At 45.7% G+C, this 23,929-nt stretch overlaps 1 protein-coding gene across 1 annotated transcript; it reads right to left on the reverse strand.

The window, feature by feature from the left end:
* Positions 1 to 9,408: 9,408 nt before the first annotated feature.
* LOC124656163 lies at positions 9,409 to 11,085 on the reverse strand. Its single transcript, XM_047194956.1, has 4 exons — positions 10,737 to 11,085; positions 10,487 to 10,655; positions 9,889 to 9,960; positions 9,409 to 9,698 (listed from the first exon to the last, which is right to left on the reverse strand). Exons 1-4 carry the CDS (start codon positions 11,040 to 11,042, stop codon positions 9,409 to 9,411), a joined length of 837 nt encoding a protein of 278 aa, XP_047050912.1. The 5' UTR covers positions 11,043 to 11,085.
* Between the last annotated feature and the right edge of the window lie 12,844 nt (positions 11,086 to 23,929).

The raw sequence follows: 23,929 nt of genomic DNA on the forward strand, positions 1-23,929 counted from the left end.
GTTCATAGAATTCAATATGTTATCACCAGAGGCAAGAAGTCTTAGGTGCATACATGCGATTGATATATTTTTCAAGATTGGATATGGTGCTTCAGATACTTGTATGTCTTTCTCTTAACTTCACCTTATGGAGCTCCGCTAAGTGTATACGTAGTAAAAGACAATTCCGCCCTTGGTTAATGCAATTCTTTTCATACCACCCTAGGTATATACAAATTTATGTTGGTGCCATTTTGCCTTCCTATAATGTATACACAAGTTTTCTCTATACAACCAAGATAGTCCAGGGTTATTTCAGAATAAACGAGAAATAAGTCCTTGAGAAAACTAGGAAACCTTATCCAGCAGGCAGCAGCATGTCATGGTGGAATAACGCCTATGGCAAGTTAACGCGAACTCATATGTAAAACTGAAACACCTTTATCTAGTATCATGTGAAGAATAAGCCCTTCATTAGGGGAATATAGGGAACCAAACATGTTTCAGCGAAGGGGGGAAATGGATATTGTTCAGGGCATATTGAATGAACAATCAGGAATAAGGGGAGCGCCTCAAGCCCTCAACAGTCGAGCGCTTTACTATTTGTCTCACTGTGTACTGACGAAATTGTCACGATGAAGTAAATCGCACGCCTCTGCACTGAGACATAAAGAATTCTCAGTCACATGAGACCTAGCAAATCCATTTAAAATCAAGGTTTAAAATAGCGCGCTATTTCTTCGCTAATACCACGCAATAGCATATTTGGAGGGTCTACGCTAAATTTTAGTAATTTTGCTCGCTATGGCGCTATTTGTGAAATAGCATGATATATCGTGCTAAAACTTCATAGCGTTAGCGCGCTATTTTTTCAATCTAAGTTGCTTTCACTTTTTCGTGGTGATGAACTACAATATGTTGGTTCCTTTTCTAGATTAGAACTTAATATCGCTAGCGCTGATGATTCTTAATAAAGAATTTGTATTATGTTGTTGCCTTGTGGAATACTGATGTTAGCTTTCTGAAAAATTAGAGATATATTTGTTGTATGTGGTTATGTATGTATGATTCAGTCATTTTTTGGACTAAATATCCAACCTTTTTAGCGAAATTCTTTATTTTTAGACTATATTTAATATTTTTTCAAAACGCTATTTGAAATATAGCACGAAATTAGCACGATATAGCGTCCATAGCGTTTGAAGGAGGCCGACGCTATTTCATTTAGCACGCTATTTTAAACCTTGTTTAAAATTAGCAAGCTTTACTGGTATTTAGCTCAAAGTTGAACAAAATACGGGCGGACACACTGATTTTCTTTTTCGAACCATGCAAGAGAACTGCATGTGAAAAAATAAATAGAAGAAAAACAGCCCAAAGGCAAGAGTACACGACCAACACGGATACAACAGAGAAGGCAGGTTCAGAAAATGCAACTAGCTAACAAAACTGCTAGAAATAAGACTGACCTTCTCAAAGTAGAAAACAACCTGAAAACAGGAATTTAACTAGCCTGTACCTACAACCTGCAACTAGCTTGTATCCACAGCCATGGAGATACTGAAACGACCTCGGCTAGCCAACGCCCACTGGATCGCCTCCGTTTTAATCTGCGAGATGATTTGTTGCATGCTTTTGTGCTCGTTTCTGAAACCCGTCTATTTCGTTCGTGCAGATACTCCAGGACGTGAGCATCGCTAAGGACGCGTTTGGTAGCCTGGGTGCCCCTTGGCTCATCGGCCCAGCAAATTTCGGGTCGTTTGGTTTCCTGGACGCACTTGCGTTCTTGCATAGCACGGGTTTTAAAGCACCATTGGGATAGGCTCCGAAGGAACGCCCGGTTTGACAGTTTCTCCAGGGCCAGACCTGACGAGACGAAAATCGACAACGCCGTTCGCGCGGGAGCTTCGCCTCGGCATGGTGGGAGAAGCTGAAATCCCAGCAGCGTTGCGCGGCAAAGGTAGGGGTAACCTCCCTCTTCGGTTACCCTCTCCATTAGCCCCCTCCCAAATTTTTCATTCCCCCAATTTCCGCACCAGCGGCGGCGGCGACCCAGATCTGGCAGCGCGCATCTACCTTCGGTCTCCGGCGACGAACCAGGGTCCTCTTCTCCAACCGCGGCGGAGCCTGCGCACATCTGCGGCGGCTTTCGGCCGTGTCCATCGTCCGCCATGACAGAGGTAAGGGGAAACTCATCTGCTCTACTGTAGTGTTCGATTCATGTTCGTAGAACTGGTTGGGTTCGATAAGACCGTTCGTAATGCATAGATCTTGTTTGAGTAGACCGACCAGCTCCAGCTTATGTATCACGCCGCAGCACTCATCATTTGCGTACAAGCCTGGATCCTGATGGTGCACAAGAGAGCAGTTAGGCATGTTGCTTATCCTCGTGTGACTTACGGACCTATGATACACCGAAATCAGGAGAGGATTGCCAACCTAAACAACATCTACAACTGCAACAACGTAGAGGCCATCCAGATGCTACGGATGAGAAGAGCCCCTTTCTATGCACTTGTGAAAACGTTCAGGGAAAGAGGACTGCTGACGGATGCATCCCTCTGTCGAAGAACAAGTCGCAATATTTCTTCATGTCGTCGGTCATAACCAGAGGTTCAGAGTCATCCATAACACATTCAGGCGATCCACGGAGACTATCTCTCGGTACTTCCAGCAGGTGTTGTACGCAATTGGGAAGCTCAGAGGTGAAATGATCAAGCCAACATCAATGAACACACCAACCAAGACAAGAACAACTACAGGTGGTTCCCCTATTTCAGGGTGAGTACAAAATCATGTTCCTTCTACCTATCAGATGTGTGCTACTGTCAGAAACATGATTGTGTGCTAATCTTTTTACAAGATTGCATTGGGGCTATTGATGGTACTCATGTTACTGCAAAGGTACCGAGATCAATGTCTGCAGCATTCCGCGGGAGAAAGCACTACATCAGCCAGAGCGTGCTAGCAGCTGTGGATTTGGATATGAGATTCACCTACGTGCTTGTTGGGTGGGAGGGTTCAGCTCATGATGCCAGCATCCTGGCCGACAGTTTGTCAAGGCCTGATGGGTTGCAAATCCCTGACGGTAAGTTCTACCTTGGAGATGCTGGATATACATGCCGACATGGAATTCTACCTCCCTTCAGGAAAACAAGGTACCACCTCAACGGGTTCTCTGCGAATCACCGACCTCTGAATGCGAGAGAGTTGTTCAATCTCAGACACTCAAGCCTTAGAGTCACCATTGAGAGGGCCTTTGTTGCATTGAAGAACAGGTTCAAGGTCCTTGACCAGAAACCGTTCCACACGTTTGACACTCAGGTAAAGTTGGTCCTTGCTTGCTGCATTCTTCACAACTGGATCCTAGTTGGGGCGAGGATGAGTTCTTCGAAGAGGTTGTCACTTTTGATGAAGTAGCGACCGGGCATGGCGTGGAAGCAGGCGACAATGATACCTGGAAGGTGAAGAGGCAAGACTGAGCAGACGCAATGTGGGAAGCCAGAGGCAACACCACCATCTGAGAAGAAGTGAAGAAGAAGAAATGAAGAAGACGAAGAAGAACCCCTATGATCCCCTGTTTCTCGAACCCTTTTTGATCCCCGTTTGTTGAACGGCCCCGTTATGATAAACTGCAATTCGTAGTAGCTAGCGAATCGTGTTATGAACTACCATTCGTAGCTAGGGATGATTTTGTCAACTGATTGCAAATATCATGAACTATGATTGCTGTGTGATGGGAGGTGATAGCATGGTAAGGCTACCCGTCGTAGAGAAGAGGTAACCGTAGACATGGCTGGATGGTACCAAACAGGCCTAATATTATCTCCATCGAGATTTGGGGTTGGCTGCAGGCAAATAAAGAGAAAGTCCTTTTTGGCCCAGCCGATACAGGCCGACCTACCAAACAACAGGCTAATTACAGCCCATGGCTCGTTTTGAACGCCCAAGTGTGCTTGCACGGCTGCGCCAATGAGCCACGAATTAGACCCAGTCTACCAAATGCACCCTAAGGTATTGAACTTACTCTTGTCCGGGTTCTGAAGATTGCTGCTCGCGTGAAGCCACCGCAACCTGGGATTCAGATTCGTCGAAGGAGCAACTCTGCTAAGCCCCGCCCAGTTTAGAAATGAACCCCAAATAATGCTGACGACCGCACAACCTAGGAACAGATGTTGGACGTTCTCCTCTTCAGTTTTACAAAACACACATTTATCGTTATGTGGTAGCCCTCTTTTTTCGAGTGTGTCAGCTGTCCAAATTCCCCCCTGATGAACGACCATACCGCAACTTTGCATCGAAGAGGCGCCCACGATTTCCAAATCTGTTAGCCAAGTCAAAAGAAACTGAACAGGCAAATGCGCAATGTAGACTGATTTTGTTGTGTACTCCCATTTGCTTCCCAAAGCCAAGTCCAATTATCTTCAACATCTTGATGTAGATGAAAGTTTCTAATCTCTTCATAAATAGCTAGGATTTGTGAGAAAGCTTGGATTGTAAGTGGTCTGTTGATGTCATCCATCCATCTACCATTGCGAATAGCATCCGCAACCGTGCTCCTGGCTTTAATGTTTGGATGGATCGTCTTGTAAATGGCAGGTGCTATTTGTTCGATTGTCATCCCATTTAGCCATTTGTCCAATTAGAAGAAGCACTTCTCTCCATTACCAACTTCAATCCTTGCCGCCGCATTGAACATTCCTCTAACCTTCTCATCCATGGGTGAAGCAAGTTCCCGCCATGGCTTTCCTGCCTATGTTGTGAGACTCCAAGCCCACCTAACTCGCAAGGCAACGCTCATTATTTCAAAGTTCAGTACTCCTAAACTTTCCATAGTTTTCGGACGGCAAACTGTAGGATAATTGACGAGGCACTGCCCTCCGCTCATAGCATCCGTTCCCTTCCACAGAAAACCTCTTCTGATCTTGTCAATTGCTTAAAAAATCCATGGTGGAGGATCTAGTGGCATAAGGTGAAAATAGCCATTGCGCTTAGAACTAATTGGACAAGAATCAATCTCCCACCTTGGGTGAGCATGAAAGTTCTCCACGAAGCCAATCTACGCCTGATCTTGTCAATTATAACTTGCAAGTCCTCTTTCCTCACCTTTCTGTGATGAAGTGGAAGACCAAGGTAAGGTATCGGTAGCTCAGCAATTTTGCAGTTAAGGATTGTACACGTTTCCTCTGCGAGCTCACGACCGCCAAAAATCTGAGAGATGGAGCTCTTGAACATGTTTGCTCCTGCTTCAGAGGCCGAGCTTGAAGAAAAATGATCACATCATCGGCATAAACCGAGAGGCGTCGGGGTATTTCACGACCGGCTGGAAAAGGAGATATGATGCCTAAAGCTTCAGCCTTTGCAAACAAAAGGCTGAGAGCATCCACTATGATAATGAAGAGCATCAGTGAGATGGCATTCCCTTGCATTAAACCTCTTACATGCCAAATTGTCGGCCATGGGGTCATATTTAAAAGAATTATTGTAGAGGTTGATGCTAGAAGAATGGATATCCAATTCCTACATCTAAACCCAAAACCATTCCTTTGAAGGACTTCTAGCAGGAACGGCCAAGCCACAGTGTCAAAAGCTTTCGTAATATCAATCTTGAGCAATATACTTTTGTACTTTTTATTCCTCAAAAACTTGGTCGGCTCCCTAACCAGCTTAAAATTATCGTGCAAAGAACGGCCCTTCAGAAAAGCTCCTTGATTTTCCCCAACAATATTTGGAAGAACCGGTGCTAGTCTTCTTGCAAGAACTTTGGAGAATTTTTTTGTGAGGCTATGAACTAGGGATTTTTTTCGACAAAAGAGCGCTTTATTATTTAAAAAGTTTTAAGCATTACACCCAGCCTCTGCATAATCAGGATGCACATGGCCGTTTGATAGTCTAGTATACAGGATCGTCGAGGAGGGCGTGCGAGCTGTGCGACGGCACAACGCCCCAAAAGGCCAAAATGTTGGGGCCCCCGGATCGCCAAACGCACCATAGGAGCGGCCATCCTAGGTCTCCGGTGGTGGAGAAGGTGCTCCGCCCCACCTACTCCCTACCTTGCCGCCAGCGGCCTAGTGGAGCAGCCAGCGCCGTGCCTGTTCTTTTTGGTGAACGGGGCGCCATGAATGGTCGAGTGAAGCTTTCCGTCCAGCGTAGAGAAGAAGATACTTTAAGTGGGCCTGGATGTGGGCTTAAGTGATCAGGCCCATCAAATGATGTCTACTTGTTCTGCAGCGTTCCACTTCTTTGCTTTGCTAGCTAGGCCTGCACCGCACGCGATGTTGTTAGCATGTACTGCTCCTTCCTAAAGAAAAACGTCCTGCTCCTTTTGTTCAGTTTGATCTCCATGACACCTTAAAATAAAAGTTTCTTGTTGTAGAAGGTAGAACTAACTTGGAATTTTATGTTGATAGTTTCTAAGTTTCTCTTTTTTTTTTCTGTAGTTATATTTCACGGATCTTAAAAACCAAATGTTTTGTTGTCTAGATCAGCAAATATTTTTTAATTATATACATGTCTTCTATAAAAAAAAAGGTCATATTTTACATCTGGCACTGGGACCCCAAATTCCTGAAGACGGCCCTGCTAGTATATAGCAAAGAATAAAGTGAAAGCGAAAAGAAAAAAGCCAACTAGTCTAAACCTCCATTGGCTTCGATCCTGTGGCTCCTATGTTAGGAAATAAACTCCTTGGCCGTATTCTCCAACCGCGAAGACACATCTATAAAGATGTCGTGATCCTCCAAAAGCTAAAGTGGCGACCAAAAATGGAGCAAAGTTGTACACCGGTAAATGACCTGCATAATAGAAGAATTTTTGTTATCAAAAACCTTGTCATTTTTACATAGCCAAAACGACCATGCAACTGCAAGCGCTCCCACTTTGATAATCGTTTTGTACCTAGAATCCACCCCATTTAGCCAATTGCAAAAATATTTGCAATACTACGAGGTGGGTACAAGGTAGAACCTCTATCTGAATGATTGACCATATAGACCTAGCAACCCGGCAATTGAAGAAAGGTGTTTTATTGTCTCTTCTTCGTGACAGAACACACATACAACCTTGCCAGTTATATTTTGCAAGGTTATCTTTAGTAAGAATCACCCCTCGACGAAGATATCATGCAAAGACCTTTGTTTTCAGCGGTATCTTCATCTTCCAGATGTTTTATTATTATTTACGACCGGCTAAGTCGAAATGCATAATACTTTGTACATGGAGCTTACGGAGAATACACCATTGCTCCAACGAAACACATCAGTCCCCTGAACCAACTGGATTGAATCTAACCACTGAAGCAGTTCATTCCAAGCAACTAGTCGAGGAATCCAACCGCTGAAGATCAAGGAATTACTCACCTCTGGTTCCTCCTTTGTCCTCCTCAAAGGTGTTCTTAGCAAGCAGTTCATGTGCAAGAGAGGGGTCGGGCAAGCAAACCCCTTGTCCGCACTTATGTTTGTTTTGTCTGCTGATCTTCTTCAGTCCGCAATCAAATATTCTGCCAGAGGAGACACCCAGGTGCCCATTCAAATACGGGACCCTGATTTCCTAATTTTATTGTATGCATGGGCTTCATGCAATGGAGTTAGGAGTAACCCCCTGTTATTAATCTAAAAAATCTATATTATAATATGCGGATGGAGTATTATAAATCTTACCTGTTGGGGTTAGTCAGTTGGATGCTCTAAAAATAATTACTCTGGAATTTCAGCAAATCTACTGGTTGGGCCGCGAACTACCACAAGTCCTGCATGCTGCCCATCAATGGATCCATGAACAGCGCTGTCTTCAGGAATTGAAGGCCCCCGTGCGAAATTAAATATGAGGCCCATAAAATGATTTTTTTGAATAACCAAGAATTAAATCTTTCTTTTAGTGTTCTTTTTAGTGATATATTCATAATCAATCTTCTCCATCTTGTCACTCTCAAGAGCTATCTAGTCAATGCAAAGTCTTTCTAACCCGATTTTGTAGAAGACATGGTTTGCAAGTACACAACATATGGTACATAAGCACAAAAAATATAAAAACAAATTTAATGGATGCACTTTTATATACAGTATACTCTTCGATGTAATTAACTAACTATTCAATGGAGACTAAAAGTACACTACTCCCTCTGTTCAAGTTTACTAGTTCCTACGCGTGTTCCTAGGTCGTCGATTTAATCAATCTAACATAAGATATATATTGCCAAAAATATACCATTAGAAACTTTAGTAGAAACATTAGTTTTTATACTTTCTAATGATATTTTTTTGTGTTATATAATTTATATTATATGGATCAAATTGATGACCTAGGTACGCGTGTTACGGCTTGAAGTACGAAACCGTTCGACCCCTCCTCTGGCGACACGGGGGAACCCTAGCCGCCGCTGCTCCTTGCAGCCTCCCACCACCCTCCCCCGCTTCGCCGCCGCCGGAGGGGCCATCGGCAAAGCCGTGCGTGCCCCAGGGAAGGTGGCGGCGGGGCTCCTTTCTTCTCCCGGCTCAAGGGAGATCTCGGGGCAGCACGTTTTCGGCTTCGCTCGGGGCGGGCGCGGTCGATGCGTGCCGCGAAGGCTGGTCTGGCTGGGCTCGGCGGCGAGGTTGGCGTCTGGAGGTCGAGGAGGCGTGCGGCTGGAGGTGCGTACCGGCGCGGCGGCGGATCTGCTTCGGGCCTTGGGGCCGGTGTGGTTGTTGGAGCAGTGGCTCCGGTCTTTCGCCTCCGCCTGTTGCGTTGAGGTGTGGTGTCGGTCTGACTGGTCGTCGACCCGTGTGGAGCGCAGCCTCGGGGCTGGTGTGTGGTGTCGTGTTGTAACGGTTTTTCGGCCAGTTTTCCTCATAAACGGCCAACTCTTTTCTCCTATATCAACCAATGAAAGGCAAAGCTTTTGCCTCGTTTCAAAAAATTTTTAGTAAATTAAGATAGAGAGAGTATATCAAATAAGGCTTGGCCGGTCCGCTTCATCATGGAGTATTATGGCTACAACTCGGAGGTATGATGCACCTGATAGATGTTGAATCGGTGATTGTCTGGTTCTGATCGCAGCAGAATCAATAGCTCAGCTCCTTGGCGCTGGCCCTGGGTGCGATCCTACAAGGGGGCGCCGTCGGGATTGACTTCGTGACCATGAGATCGCCCGGTATGGAACAAAAATGGCCAGAGAAGAAACTGAGAGCCTAATTGGTTGCTCACAATGCATTTTCTCGCTTCCAACGAGCTTTAAAAAAATGGTTGATTGATAAGCCGGTTTGGCACGCTTCTCAAACACAATTTTTCCTGCACGCAGATGAACGCTTGATTTCACCGTTTCCTGAAAGCCAAACTCGACGAGCTGTGTTATGGTGATTGGGAGGTACTACCCAGTACTACCCAGTACTAGCGCCAGAATTTATTATAGCCGTCCGATATAGCCATTTCATTTTTGTATTTTAATTTAATGTTCTAAGGGTATTGTGGTAACTTTGTATGGCAACTGCCCCACATCGCACGACCTGTAGCTCCATCTGCCATTCCCCTGATCCTCTCGACCTCTCCTCTGCTTCCTGGGCGATCCCTGCCGCCGCCGATCACTGCGGCCGCGGAGCACCTGCAGCCGTTCCCCTGCCGCCGCCGATCACTGCGGCCGCGGAGCACCTGCAGCCGTTCCCCTTCCGCTGCGGCAACCCATCTGCGGAGCCCCTGCAGCGGCAGCGCCCACGGCCGGACACCTCTGGCGCGCGCGGACCAGTGGCCTGCGACGGAGGTGTATTCGGAGCACCATTAGCCGTTCCCCTGCCGCCCCTGCCGCCGCCGAACAACTTCCGCTGCGGCACTCCTTCCGCGGAACCCCTGCAGCGCCGGCGCCAACGGCCGGATACATCTGTCGCGCGTGCTAACCACCGGCCTGCGACGGAGGCGGATTCGTAGGCCTCGTGGACGCACACTTCGGCAGGTGAAACCCCGCGCCGGCGTCGCCCCTGCACCCACTGCCACCTCCGCGCCGGTGGTCTCTACCTGACAGTGAAGAGCACCTCAATCACATCTAAGGTACACATTCCACCCATATCTGCTCGATTCTTGAGTAACAGTAACCCAATTGTTTTCCAGTTGAAAGTGATTGGTATGTACTGAATGATACTGAGTGCCTCCGTTATCCTCAAAGTAAATGGAATAGCTAGTTTCGAAAATGATTCTATCCCTGCAAGTGCAAAAATAGAAATTTCACAAGAACTTTGTAAGTCAGAGTTACAACTTTGACAAGAATAGGAGGCACAAAAGGGAAGCGACACAGTTGCTTGATTTAAACATGAAGGCAGCAGTGCAACATAGTTGACAGTACTCGGGTAGTTTTTCGTGTTTCTGTCCCGTAACAACACCAGAAGTAATCATACTTGTTCCCCAACCATGATAGCTCATCGCTTTAGACCATCCAGGGGCCTGTGGTAGCATGTAAATCATCACACCAGGATTCGTTCCTCTGTGGATCCTTACCACACCATTTATCAGCGCCCTTTCATAGACAATGTAGTTCTGCACATACGTCCTAGGGACTGAAACGATGGATGCCCAAGTCTGTAGTGCAGTAACAGAAACTCATCGGTTGTAGAAATACTCATTGCGCTAAGAGCCAATGGAGTAAGTTCATTGTCAAGGTAGTAGAGACCATCACGTTCAGTTCCAGTCCCAAGAACTCTCCCTGACTTCAGGTCCTGGAATACACAGAAGGCAGGCTCAAACACAGCTCTGCAATTCAGAGATTTTGTGATGGAACTGACAGATAACAAACTCACGGGGAAATTTGGGACATGCAAAACTGGACTTAAAGATAGGGATGAAGTACACCTAACAGTCCCACAGCCCATGATAGGAGCTGAAGATCCATCAGCTATCCTGACCCTATCCTTCCCCGACCGAGGTGCATATGATAAGAATCTCCTTGGTGAACATGTCATGTGATTTGTAGCACCTGAGTCGATAATCCAGGGGTAATTCTCACTTCCTGCACATAGTGAAAGAGAACCTTCTCCAAACCGTTCAGAAGTTGCAGACATTAATTTAGATTTCAACTCTTCTGAATATTGTACCATTTTCTTCATTTAATAGCTGCATGTTTCACTTGCTTCCATAATTTAAATTCATCATGACTCATCAGAACTGGAATCAATCCTTTCTCAAGTGCCATATTAAATAAACCTTGAATATTAATTTGTTCATTGTTCTTGCCATTATCTAAGTCATGACAATTTTCTGAGCCGTGCCCTTTTGGCTTCCTATGGAGATCCCAACAGAAGGCTTTTACATGCCCTGTCAGTCCACAATGCTCACATTCCATCACACTCTTGTATGCCTTCAACAGAGGTGACATGGTGCTGCTAGACAATTCGTCAAACACTTGTAGAGCAAGCAAGAAACAAATACACTTGTGGGCAGGGACAACGGCCAGATAAAACTAAGACAACTAGCAAGTATTCTGAACTTCAAAGATAGGAACAAAAATATTTAGCTTGATTCGTGTTTACTTCTTATTTCTATTTTCAGTTAACACATAGTTTTCTCATTGTTTATTTGACATGATAAAACTAGTAATTTCTAATTTGTATGTGATACGCAGGAAGACATGGGCGATCAGTCTGCGCGTGAGTACTATGACATCGTCAGCAAGACTTTTGCTAGTGAGGATGATGCCTTTGAGTTCTATAACAGCTATGGTCTTGAGAAAGGTTTTAGTGTGCGGAAAAGCTATGTTGAGTGGGATGAAGCCAACCAGGAGATAATTCTGAGGAAACTTGTCTGTAGTCGTCAAGGTTCGCGAGAAGAGAAGCACATGAAGAGAGAAGATAGGAAGAGGAGGCCACGGCATCTCACTCGTGTTGGGTGTCGATCCAAATTGGTCATTGCAAAACTAAAGGAAACAGGTCGGTGGTTTGTGAAGGATTTCATCGATGAACACACCCATCCTCTGGCCCCACCGGATCTTGCTTGTCTGCTGCGTTCTCACAGAAGAATCAGCGACGAGCAGAAAGCGGACATTGTAGAGATGGAAATATCTGGGATCCGCAAACACAAAATCATGGATATCTTGATGATGCAGTACGGTGGATATGATGAAGTTGGATGCACCACAAGGGACATATATAATTTCTGCAATCAATATAAGCAGGAAACAGTTGCTGCCGGTGATGCCAAAACTGTGATTAGTCACATGATGGCGCGACAGGAGAGAGATCCAGATTTTTTCTTCAAGTACTTGGTTGACCGAGAGGGTCATTTGAAGGGATTGTTCTGGGCTGATAGTCAATCCCGGCGTGACTACGAGGCTTTTGGCGATGTTGTTGTTTTTGATAGCACGTACCGGACTAATAAGTACAATCTGCCATTTGTGCCTTTTGTTGGGCTGAATCACCACCGCAGCACTGTTATTTTTGGATGTGGTATTATTTCTCACGAAACAGGCGAGGCATACGAGTGGATGCTGCGGACCTTTTCTAAAGCAATGGCCAATAAGCACCCGATATCCGTGATCACTGACGGGGACCTGGCAATGCAGAGGGCAATCAGAGTGGTCTGGTCTGACACGGTTCATAAGCTGTGTGTATGGCACATTCAAGAGAACATTGTACGTCATCTGAGTGATGACGCGGTGAAGGAAGAATTCAGATCTTTCATATATGATCGTTCTTCCATACAAGAGCATGAGAGCAAATGGGTAGATTTCTTAGAAAGGAATAAAGTAACAAGTGAGGAGTCGTGGTTGCATCAGATGTATAAGATGAGGAAGTTGTGGTGTGCTCCATATCCGGTGGGACGCTGTTTCCTAGGATTGAGCAGTAATCAAAGGAGTGAGAGCCTAAACTCTGTTCTGCATACGCATCTTGATGGTAGCATGACATTGTTTAAAATGGTAGAGCACTATGAGCGTTGCCTTTCGACACGACGCCTAAATGAGGCGGTGCTAGACATTGTTGCCTTGCAGTCTGTTCCATTTACAGAGGTGGATGCTTCTAGTCTTGAGAAACACGCTGCACAAGTTTTCACACCTGCAATGTTTGTGTTGGTCAGATATAGCACAGATGCTGTCAGGAATTGTACTCTCAGCGGCGAGATACTAGATACAGACGATTTGACCACATTTGTTGTGGCTAAGAAGCATAGAGGAGAGAAGTTCCAAGTGGAGTATGAGAAAAAGGAAGGTTGTTCGGAGAGGATTTCTTGTTCTTGCCGCAAGCTGGAATGCTTAGGCACACCATGTTCCCACATATTTTACATATTGGGATTATTAGAAGTAAAACGACTACCCGGTTGTTGTGTTCCTATCGGGTGGACGATGAGTGCAAAGGCCACATGTCCTGGGACAAGAAAGAGCTGCATGTACGATTATTCGGCAAGCTCGAGGAGGTATCGTGAGCTACGGAACTTGAGTCACGCGAAATGTTTCTCAGCAGCTCAATCTGTTGAAGCGTATGAGCATCTGAAGATGGTTCTAAATGTACAAGATGATTGGAAGGAATCATCCAGTGGTCACAAGGAATGCATGAGGTATGGGCCGGTGCTGCCTCAAATGGCACGACTTGATTCTGGAGAATTGGAGAAGGTTCTAGATCCTGTGCATGTGCAAGGCCGAGGTGCACCGAAGAAAAGGCTGAAGAAGAAGCGGAAAAGATCAAACTCAAAATGCGGCTATTGCAGGTTGGAGGGTCACAATCGGCGTAAATGTGCCAAGTGGATAGAGGTAGTAAATCAAACAAAAGTTGATTTTTGCATGTGGTTGACTTGCGAATATAGTGAGCGGAATAAAAAATTTGTTTCTTGTGCAGGACAACAATCTGACAGAGCCTTGTTAGCTCTCTTCACTTTTTGCTTTCTCCTAGGTATTTTTTTAATAATCTTGGCTGATTACATCACATATTTTGTTAAGTTATGAAAAGAAAAGTGCAGACACAAAATTGCATGAACCAGCTTCTTGCTTCACCTTTGGTACTTTGAAATGTGAGTCAAGCCATGACCATTGTTGTTCATGTGCAGGAAAATGGTGATCTTTCCAATAAAGGAGGCTATTATCGGAGTCTACATATGCTTCTTCGATAAGGGCATGCTTACTATTGCCTCACTTTGTCTAGGACCTCATTTTCCACAGATTATTTGCATAGTTTTTCTAGTAATTTTTGTACTACATTGTGTTGAGGTGAACAAAAAGATAATTCTTGTGCAGTATATGTATACCTTCTTGTTCTACTGTTAACCTTTGGCTTACTTACAAATGTATTGCCGGTATGTACTAGAAAAGTTTGCATGAACAAACTGGTAACTTTGCCTACTCCAAAAAAAAGTAGGCGACATTGTATTCATTTTCCACGATAAAGTGAAATGCATTGGTGTTGCCTCAACTAAATTTACTCTAAAGTTTACAGCAGTGCGTCTGGTCTAAAGTTTAAAGTAGTGAAAGTTTAAAGTAGTGTGTCTGCTCTTGGTTGACAGTAGGATGGTACAAACTATGCTGATACCAATTCCCTTTTCATACATGACCATTTGATCTGCACGGCTTGCTATGTGTTTGACGGAGAAACGGACGACAACCGAGGATAAGTATGTATTTCATGGTTGAAAGGAAAAACCTGCTAGGTGGCGCTATTTTGTGTACAAAAGATTGTTGAAATTTCTGGCCTGTTAATAATTTGAAATATGGACTGATGTTAATATTGATTGTACCTGTGGTAGCAATGTTGTCAGCTTCTGCAAAAACATAGGCAAGAATTGCATTCTCACTTTTCCACTTACTTTATATGAAGTATTTGTGCTTGTTCTAATTTACTAGTACATTTGTTTCCGGTCGGAAGAAAAATGATCTTTCCAGCTTCTAAGAGCAACACTGATATGTATATTTCCTTGCTTTGTGCTGCAGACAATAATGGCAAATCTGTAGCCAAGACCAGATTTCCAACTAGCAAGCAGCATGCTATTGCTAGCCCTCATCATCTTCTTAACATGAAGCAAACATCTGGCTTGGAAGGTAAGAATACTTGATAATCTTTGGTTGAATTACAGTTATGATGAAATATGCTAATAAATTGGACACCTTGCAATTAAGAGAATGGAAAATACATGGCAGACATAGATATTAACCAGTAGCTTCATAAAATTTAGTAAAATTTAACCAGTAGCGCACACATTTGTTCAAAATAAGAATACAAATAACACCCAAATAGCATCTGTAATCACATAAATAAGAGTAGAGATAATTGCGTAAGGTAAAGTGATCAAACAGGAAACCAGAGAGCGGCCGAACTACGGTTTTTGTAAACGAGAGTAGAGACTATGTGCTCGTGTCCTCGTCGTCGCTGCTAAAGTTCAACGCCCTCTTATTAGTGTTCAGTTCAGGTTGCTCCGTCTGTGGTGATGACCCAGCTTCCTCCGTGTCCCACTCGCCCCTATCACTGGCCTCCCCCCATGAATCATGTCCAAAAGCATGAAAGATCATTACGATCAACATAGAAGGAATGTAGAGAAAAACTTTGTAAAATATGTAAGAAGTTGTCAACGTAAGCTACCTCAGCCATGTCATAATAGCCATCATTACCATAACAATCAATTGAGGGTGGACCATTCCTGACAATGTACAGATCACATTTTTTCCTTCCTTTGAGAGCTTGCATCATTTGCTCTACATGCTCTGGACCTTCGATCAAGACCATTCCGTTTGGTGGTACGCATCCAGGCTCTATGTAGTACAAATCTGCTAGTCCTCTATAATCGTGAGGAGCTAAATGTTCCACCATCGAGATACCACTCCACTTTGCCGAGGTTCATTAATTATCATAGAACCAGGTTTTCCTTCAAGGTATCCTTTCGGGATATCGAAAGTTCCCTGTCCTTGTAAATACTAAAATCCATTACAAGTCCCTACAAATAACGAGTTATCCCATTATGTTTATGTTCATACAGAATTTTAGATGTGCATAGCATCGGTGCGACATACTTACGGGCGGGATTTTGAGTCCGATTGTTCGGTTGGAGGGATCTGAAATTGTATATTGTTAGTCGTAGCTTGCAATTGTTATAGAATAGTCATGGTATGTTGGTTGGCGAAATGATGAACAAGATATGAAATGAAGAAATGTACCTTTTGATCTATCCTTGCATGCTCCTGCATGATCTTCGCTTCCTGGTTGACTTGCTCCAGCACGGCCTTGGATTCTATCTCCTCTCGCTTCTGCCGCAACTTCTGGTCCATGTCCGCACGTGCCTGCATATTCTTGCAGTCCATCTTGGCTCGCTCGAGCTCTATAGTGCGGTCCATGTCATCGCGGTCCTGCTGCAACTTCTGGTTCATGTCCTTACGGATCTTCTTGAACTGTTTCTCCAATTTCTCATGCTCCCGCTTGAACGCCTGATCCGTGGCTGCACGTTCTTCCATCACCTTCCGGTCCATCTCCTCACGCTCGACTTCAACTTCATTTTCATCTGCTCATGGATACTTTTGAACTTCTGGACCATCTTCTCGTGCTCCTGCTTCATCACCTTGTCCACGGCTGCACGTTCCTGCCTCACCTTGTTGTCCATGTCATCACGCTCGCACTGCACCCTCTTGTCCATCTCGTCACGTTCGTGATACACTTGCTTATCCACCTCAACATTGTTGTGACACACCTTTGAATCCATGGTCCCTACAATACATATCCTTCAGTTAATCGTAATTATTCATTTGGTGAATAACAAGACGTCAAATTATGTGCATAGTAAAACTAGGTATATTTTACGCTTGGTACAATTGATATCTACAGGATACAGAAATTCAATATTGTTCATTCATAACACTGTTCATCACCAGCTGGATTACAATGATTATTAGCACTGTTGTTTTACGAATTCAGTCCACATTTCATTAGTTCACTGAACCATGTTGACTAAACAATATTCATCTCCTTTCATTACTAAAACTTTTTTCGTTCTTGATTTTGTTTTCTGGTTTTTCTTGATTGCAGAAGTTTACTTCTAAAGCTTCTTTGTGGTACGAGGAGCTTGCATAGGTTAGTTGTGCTTCTAAGCCTAACCCAGCATGTAAATATACTTGAATTTTCTTTCCTGGACATCCCTAAACGTAGGGTTTGATTAGTTGTATTCTTTTGGTTAGTTGCAGTCTAATTGGTAACTAAGGTACTTGTTTTCTTGTTTTTTTGAATAGGAAAAAATAGAGGCGTCTTCCACATTTCTGATTACCAACCGTGCATAAAGTATGCAGACAATGCATACAATTTTCATTCTAAATGTTGGAGCTGGTTTCAGACTGATCTGGACCGCTCTAAAGCGACTACTTGGCCTTCAAACGTGATCTAAAATTCATGTATGAACTCTGCAAGCTTTCGAAGTTTATCCCATTGCGATGTTTCTATTACTTCATATTAAATCTACAGTAAAAGGTCTTAGGAACAAAATACTCCAACTGAAGTAGTCTCCTTAAAACTATTGGTGCAAGGTTGGTGACCATAATCATAATCATATATCATGTTTTGATCCTTTACTGTAAGATCAATTTTTTGGTGGTTTTTGCACATGCTCTAACTAGGGAAGATGATTGAGGTTCAACAAATGTCCTTCGAATAATCCTTTAGTTATGAAGGTTCTATTTTCTGAATCTGCTGATGCTCTCTTGTTGTATCATGTTTCTGATGGTGCAAGAGGACAAATAGCTTATTTGTTGCAGTTGCTCATGAACTAATTTCGTCGCACGGATTGTAACATAGCATGGAACCATCTACGAGCTCTCAATTGCTTAGTCAGTTAGTCCGCCATTGCTCAGGTGCGCACGCATCGCTCGCCTAATCTGCACTGTGGTTGCCCCTGTGCTGCAATGGACTGATTCCATGTGGTTTGCCGGTCTAATTGCTCATGGTTGCCTGTACTCAGATCATCTGGGATGGAAGATCACGGTGCCACGAGGGACATGATGTTGCTAAGGCTCCACCAGAAGGGCATCGAGGCATACAGGAAGAAGGTGGACTGCCTAACCCAGCTACGGAAGGTCATAGCGAACGCCAAAGTCAATATGATTTTATCCTTTTTGGGTTACTGAATATTCATTATATTCACTCCTACAATTAATCATACTATGTTCCTTTTCGTGTGGTTTTGGAATACGCAAATAAAGAAAAAGAATCCTAAAGTGACTTCGTGAGTGGCCATGTTCTTTTGCTCATAACCATTGGCCTGGTTCAGTTTGTGTACATGTAAAGTGCAATGGATTTTGCAATGAACCAATTTCAGACATGTTTACCTGCTTCATTCGTTGTTTTGCTATTCTTTCTCTTGATGTAGCAGAAACTAGATCAGCAGGAACTTCACTAATGTTGTGTTTGCAGAGATTTTTTGTGGAATGGATTTCCATCCATCCCTTATTATTAAGTTGATTCATTGCTTAGACGACAGTGGAAATTATATTTTGGTGCTTTTTGGTGTGGGGTGGTTTTCAATGCAGTTTCATCATGTTATTATTATGATTAAATCCCATCTGTTTTATTTCAGTGACAAATCCCATCTGTTTTATTACAGTGTCAGCTAAACTTATTCACAGATCATCTGAAGTATGGGGTTACAATCTTCAGTAGTGGTTCTTTGAAGTTGTACACTACCTAGACTTCTGATTGACAAAAAAGCATTTGATCTAAAAAGCATCGGATCTGCCAGATTATCATCGACGAACTACACTCATGGATGGCTTCAGGATTTGTGCTGGCCTTCTATACTAGTTTTTCAATTTGTATACTTCTATTTGAAAGAGAGAGAGAGAGAGAGAGAGAGAGAGAGAGAGAGAGAGATAGAGAGAGAGAGAGAGAGAGAAGTTCAAGAACATACTGTTGATGGCAGCTTGAGCAGCAACCTTGATCTCTGATGAGATACAGCAACTGCAGACGCCGACCTCTCCAGTCGACCAACCTTGTTCTCTGATGAGAAGTTCCCGGCTGCTCCTCGCGTGTCGCCGATGGTGCTCTTAGCTTGGGTGAGATTAGAATCACCGGCTGAAGCCTTGACGGCAAACTCGGCACCCACTGGGCGGTGGTTTCTCTGCGAGGCAGTTGTGGCGAATGGCCGAGTTGGGTGTTCTCTTTCGTCAGGTGAAGCGATAAATTGCTAAGTGGTCATCGTGCGCCGGATAATTCGCTGCGTTTGCAGAACTAACCGATCAGTTGCTGAGAGATAGGAGGTAGCGGGATTAGTGTTGACTAGATCGTGGCGTCTGTTTTCTTTTTATTTTCCTATGGTTAAAAATGGGATAGTCGGGATATGTTCTAAGAGCATCTCCAACATGCGCGTTATAATGTACATGCGCTAAATAAACCGCCAATATACAGCGCGCGGAGACCGAATCGGCCCTCCAGCAGGCGCGCTATCCGTGGTGGCGATGCAAAAAATTTGGGGCGCACGGCTTTTTGCATTATCCTGAGCGCCAAATGTGACGCGTTGGCTGCAGCGCACGGTATCTCTGCGGGCGCGCGAGAGAACCACAACGGCTGAAAATCCCCCCCCCCCCCCCCCCAGCGGCCTCCATTTTCCCACCGCGCTGCCGCCGCTGCCGGCCCCGCTGTAGCTCGCCGTCGCGCTGTAGATCCGCCTTGCCTGCGCCTCCTGCCGGCAGTACCGGCCGCTCCGTCGCGTTGTACCGACCGGGCGCTGTTGCCACCGACGGGCACAAGGCCGGCGCACCAGTGTCAGGCGTCAAATCGCTCGACTCCCGCGCGCGCAATTAATGTGTCGCACCGGATCCTTGTGGCCTCTGTGTGGCACCCTCCGCAGCGTGTGTACCTCTGCGCCACGTGGCGGCCCACGAGCAAAGTGGAGCGGGCCTGGTTGTTTCTCGGCCCACGTACCTTCTCTATAAAGGGTGCGACGGTTTCCTTCCGTCCCCCACGCTCCCACTTCGTCTTCAACTTCCCACTCTCTGCGCCCTTTGCGGCTTGAGTTCTCCGCGCCACCGTCCGCCGTCAGGCTCAAGCTCTCCGGCGAACCTTCAAAGTTGGTTGTGTGTTTCATGGTGACCCCACGGTCGGGAGGTGCCGAAACAAGGGTTTTTGGGGGCCAAAGCGATCTGACTTGGCCTAAAAATGGCAAACCACCTTGGAGTGGGCCAATTTTTGGCACACTAGTGAATGGTGTCATGCCACACCCTTTTTGGCTTGGGTTTTCCAAGTTGGTTGTGTGTTTCATGGTGACCCCATGGTCGGGAGGTGCTAGAAACAAGGGTTTTTGGGGCCAAAGCGGTCTGACTTGGCCTAAAAATGGCAAACCACCTTGGAGTGAGCCAATATTTGCCACACTAGTGCATGGGGGGCATGCCACACCCTTTTTGGCTTGGGTTTTCCAAGTTGGTTGTGTGTTTCATGGTGACCCCATGGTCGGGAGGTGCCGAAACAAGGGTTTTTGGGGCCAAAGCGGTCTGACTTGGCCTAAAAATGGCAAACCACCTTGGATTGGGCCAATATTTGGTACACTAGTGCATGGTGGCATGCCACACCCTTTTTGGCTTGGGTTTTCCAAGTTGGTTGTGTGTTTCATGGTGACCCCATGGTCGGGAGGTGCCGAAACAAGGGTTTTTGGGGCCAAAGCGGTCTGACTTGGCCTAAAAATGGCAAACCACCTTGGATTGGGCCAATATTTGGTACACTAGTGCATGGTGGCATTCCACACCCTTTTTGGCTTGGGTTTTCCAATTTGGTTGTGTGTTTCATGGTGACCCCATGGTCGGGAGGTGCCGAAACAAGGGTTTTTGGGGCCAAAGCGGTCTGAATTGGCCTAAAAATGGCAAACCACCTTGGAGTGGGCCAATATTTGGCACACTAGTGCATGGTGGCATGCCACACCCTTTTTGGATTGGGTTTTCCAATTTGGTTGTGTGTTTCATGGTGACCCCACGGTCGGGAGGTGCCGAAACAAGGGTTTTTGGGGCCAAAGCGGTCTGACTTGGCCTAAAAATGGCAAACCACCTTGGAGTGGGCCAATTTTTGGCACACTAGTGAATGGTGTCATGCCACACCCTTTTTGGCTTGGGTTTTCCAAGTTGGTTGTGTGTTTCATGGTGACCCCATGGTCGAGAGGTGCCGAAACAAGGGTTTTTGGGGCCAAAGCGGTCTGACTTGGCCTAAAAATGGCAAACCACCTTGGAGTGAGCCAATATTTGCCACACTAGTGCATGGGGGCATGCCACACCCTTTTTGGCTTGGGTTTTCCAAGTTGGTTGTGTGTTTCATGGTGACCCCATGGTCGGGAGGTGCCGAAACAAGGGTTTTTGGGGCCAAAGCGGTCTGACTTGGCCTAAAAATGGCAAACCACCTTGGAGTGGGCCAATATTTGGCACACTAGTGCATGGTGGCATGCCACACCCTTTTTGGATTGGGTTTTCCAATTTGTTTGTGTGTTTCATGGTGACCCCATGGTCGGGAGGTGGCGAAACAAGGGTTTTTGGGGCCAAAGCGGTCTGACTTGGCCTAAAAATGGCAAACCACCTTGGAGTGGGACAATATTTGGCACACTAGTGCATGGTGGCATGCCACACTCTTTTTGTCTTGGGTTTTCCAATTTGGTTGTGTGTTTCATGGTGACCCCATGGTCGGGAGGTGGCGAAACAAGGGTTTTTGGGGCCAAAGCGGTCTGACATGGCCTAAAAATGGCAAACCACCTTGGAGTGGGCCAATATTTGGCACACTAGTGCATGGTGGCATGCCACACCCTTTTTTGCTTGGGTTTTCCAATTTTGTTGTGTGTTTCATGGTGACCCCATGGTCGGGAGGTGCCGAAACAAGGGTTTTTGGGGCCAAAGCGGTCTGACTTGGCCTAAAAAGGGCAAACCACCTTGGATTGGGCCAATATTTGGTACACTAGTGCATGGTGGCATGCCACACCCTTTTTGGCTTGGGTTTTCCAAGTTGGTTGTGTGTTTCATGGTGACCCCATGGTCGGGAGGTGCCGAAACAAGGGTTTTGGGGCCAAAGCGGTCTGACTTGGCCTAAAAATGGCAAACCACCTTGGATTGGGCCAATATTTGGTACACTAGTGCATGGTGGCATTCCACACCCTTTTTGGCTTGGGTTTTCCAATTTGGTTGTGTGTTTCATGGTGACCCCATGGTCGGGAGGTGCCGAAACAAGGGTTTTTGGGGCCAAAGCGGTCTGACTTGGCCTAAAAATGGCAAACCACCTTGGAGTGAGCCAATATTTGACACACTAGTGCATGGGGGCATGCCACACCCTTTTTGGCTTGGGTTTTCCAATTTGGTTGTGTGTTTCATGGTGACCCCATGGTCGGGAGGTGCCGAAACAAGGGTTTTAGGGGCCAAAGCGGTCTGACTTGGCCTAAAAATGGCAAACCACCTTGGATTGGGCCAATATTTGGTACACTAGTGCATGGTGGCATTCCACACCCTTTTTGGCTTGGGTTTTCCAATTTGGTTGTGTGTTTCATGGTGACCCCATGGTCGGGAGGTGGCGAAACAAGGGTTTTTAGGGCCAAAGCGGTCTGACTTGGCCTAAAAATGGCAAACCACCTTGGATTGGGCCAATATTTGGTACACTAGTGCATGGTGGCATGCCACACCCTTTTTGGCTTGGGTTTTCCAAGTTGGTTGTGTGTTTCATGGTGACCCCATGGTCGGGAGGTGCCGAAACAAGGGTTTTAGGGGCCAAAGCGGTCTGACTTGGCCTAAAAATGGCAAACCACCTTGGATTGGGCCAATATTTGGTACACTAGTGCATGGTGGCATTCCACACCCTTTTTGGCTTGGGTTCTCCAATTTGGTTGTGTGTTTCATGGTGACCCCATGGTCGGGAGGTGCCGAAACAAGGGTTTTTGGGGCCAAAGCGGTCTGACTTGGCCTAAAAATGGCAAACCACCTTGGAGTGAGCCAATATTTGACACACTAGTGCATGGGGGCATGCCACACCCTTTTTGGCTTGGGTTTTCCAATTTGGTTGTGTGTTTCATGGTGACCCCATGGTCGGGAGGTGCTCGAAACAAGGGTTTTTGGGGCCAAAGCGGTCTGACTTGGCCTAAAAATGGCAAACCACCTTGGATTGGGCCAATATTTGGTACACTAGTGCATGGTGGCATTCCACACCCTTTTTGGCTTGGGTTTTCCAATTTGGTTGTGTGTTTCATGGTGACCCCATGGTCGGGAGGTGCTCGAAACAAGGGTTTTTGGGGCCAAAGCGGTCTGACTTGGCCTAAAAATGGCAAACCACCTTGGATTGGGCCAATATTTGGTACACTAGTGCATGGTGGCATTCCACACCCTTTTTGGCTTGGGTTTTCCAATTTGGTTGTGTGTTTCATGGTGACCCCATGGTCGGGAGGTGCCGAAACAAGGGTTTTTGGGGCCAAAGCGGTCTGACTTGGCCTAAAAATGGCAAACCACCTTGGAGTGAGCCAATATTTGACACACTAGTGCATGGGGGCATGCCACACACTTTTTGGCTTGGGTTTTCCAATTTGGTTGTGTGTTTCATGGTGACCCCATGGTCGGGAGGTGCCGAAACAAGGGTTTTTGGGGCCAAAGCGGTCTGACTTGGCCTAAAAATGGCAAACCACCTTGGATTGGGCCAATATTTGGTACACTAGTGCATGGTGGCATTCCACACCCTTTTTGGCTTGGGTTTTCCAATTTGGTTGTGTGTTTCATGGTGACCCCATGGTCGGGAGGTGCCGAAACAAGGGTTTTTGGGGCCAAAGCGGTCTGACTTGGCCTAAAAATGGCAAACCACCTTGGAGTGGGCCAATATTTGGCACACTAGTGCATGGTGGCATACCACACCCTTTTTGTCTTGGGTTTTCCAATTTGGTTGTGTGTTTCATGGTGACCCCATGGTCGGGAGGTGGCGAAACAAGGGTTTTTGGGGCCAAAGCGGTCTGACTTGGCCTAAAAATGGCAAACCACCTTGGAGTGGGCCAATATTTGGCACACTAGTGCATGGTGGCATGCCACACCCTTTTTGGCTTGGGTTTT

The sequence above is a fragment of the Lolium rigidum genome, chromosome 5, assembly GCF_022539505.1.
Source record: "Lolium rigidum isolate FL_2022 chromosome 5, APGP_CSIRO_Lrig_0.1, whole genome shotgun sequence".
Taxonomy (NCBI): Eukaryota; Viridiplantae; Streptophyta; class Magnoliopsida; order Poales; family Poaceae; genus Lolium; species Lolium rigidum.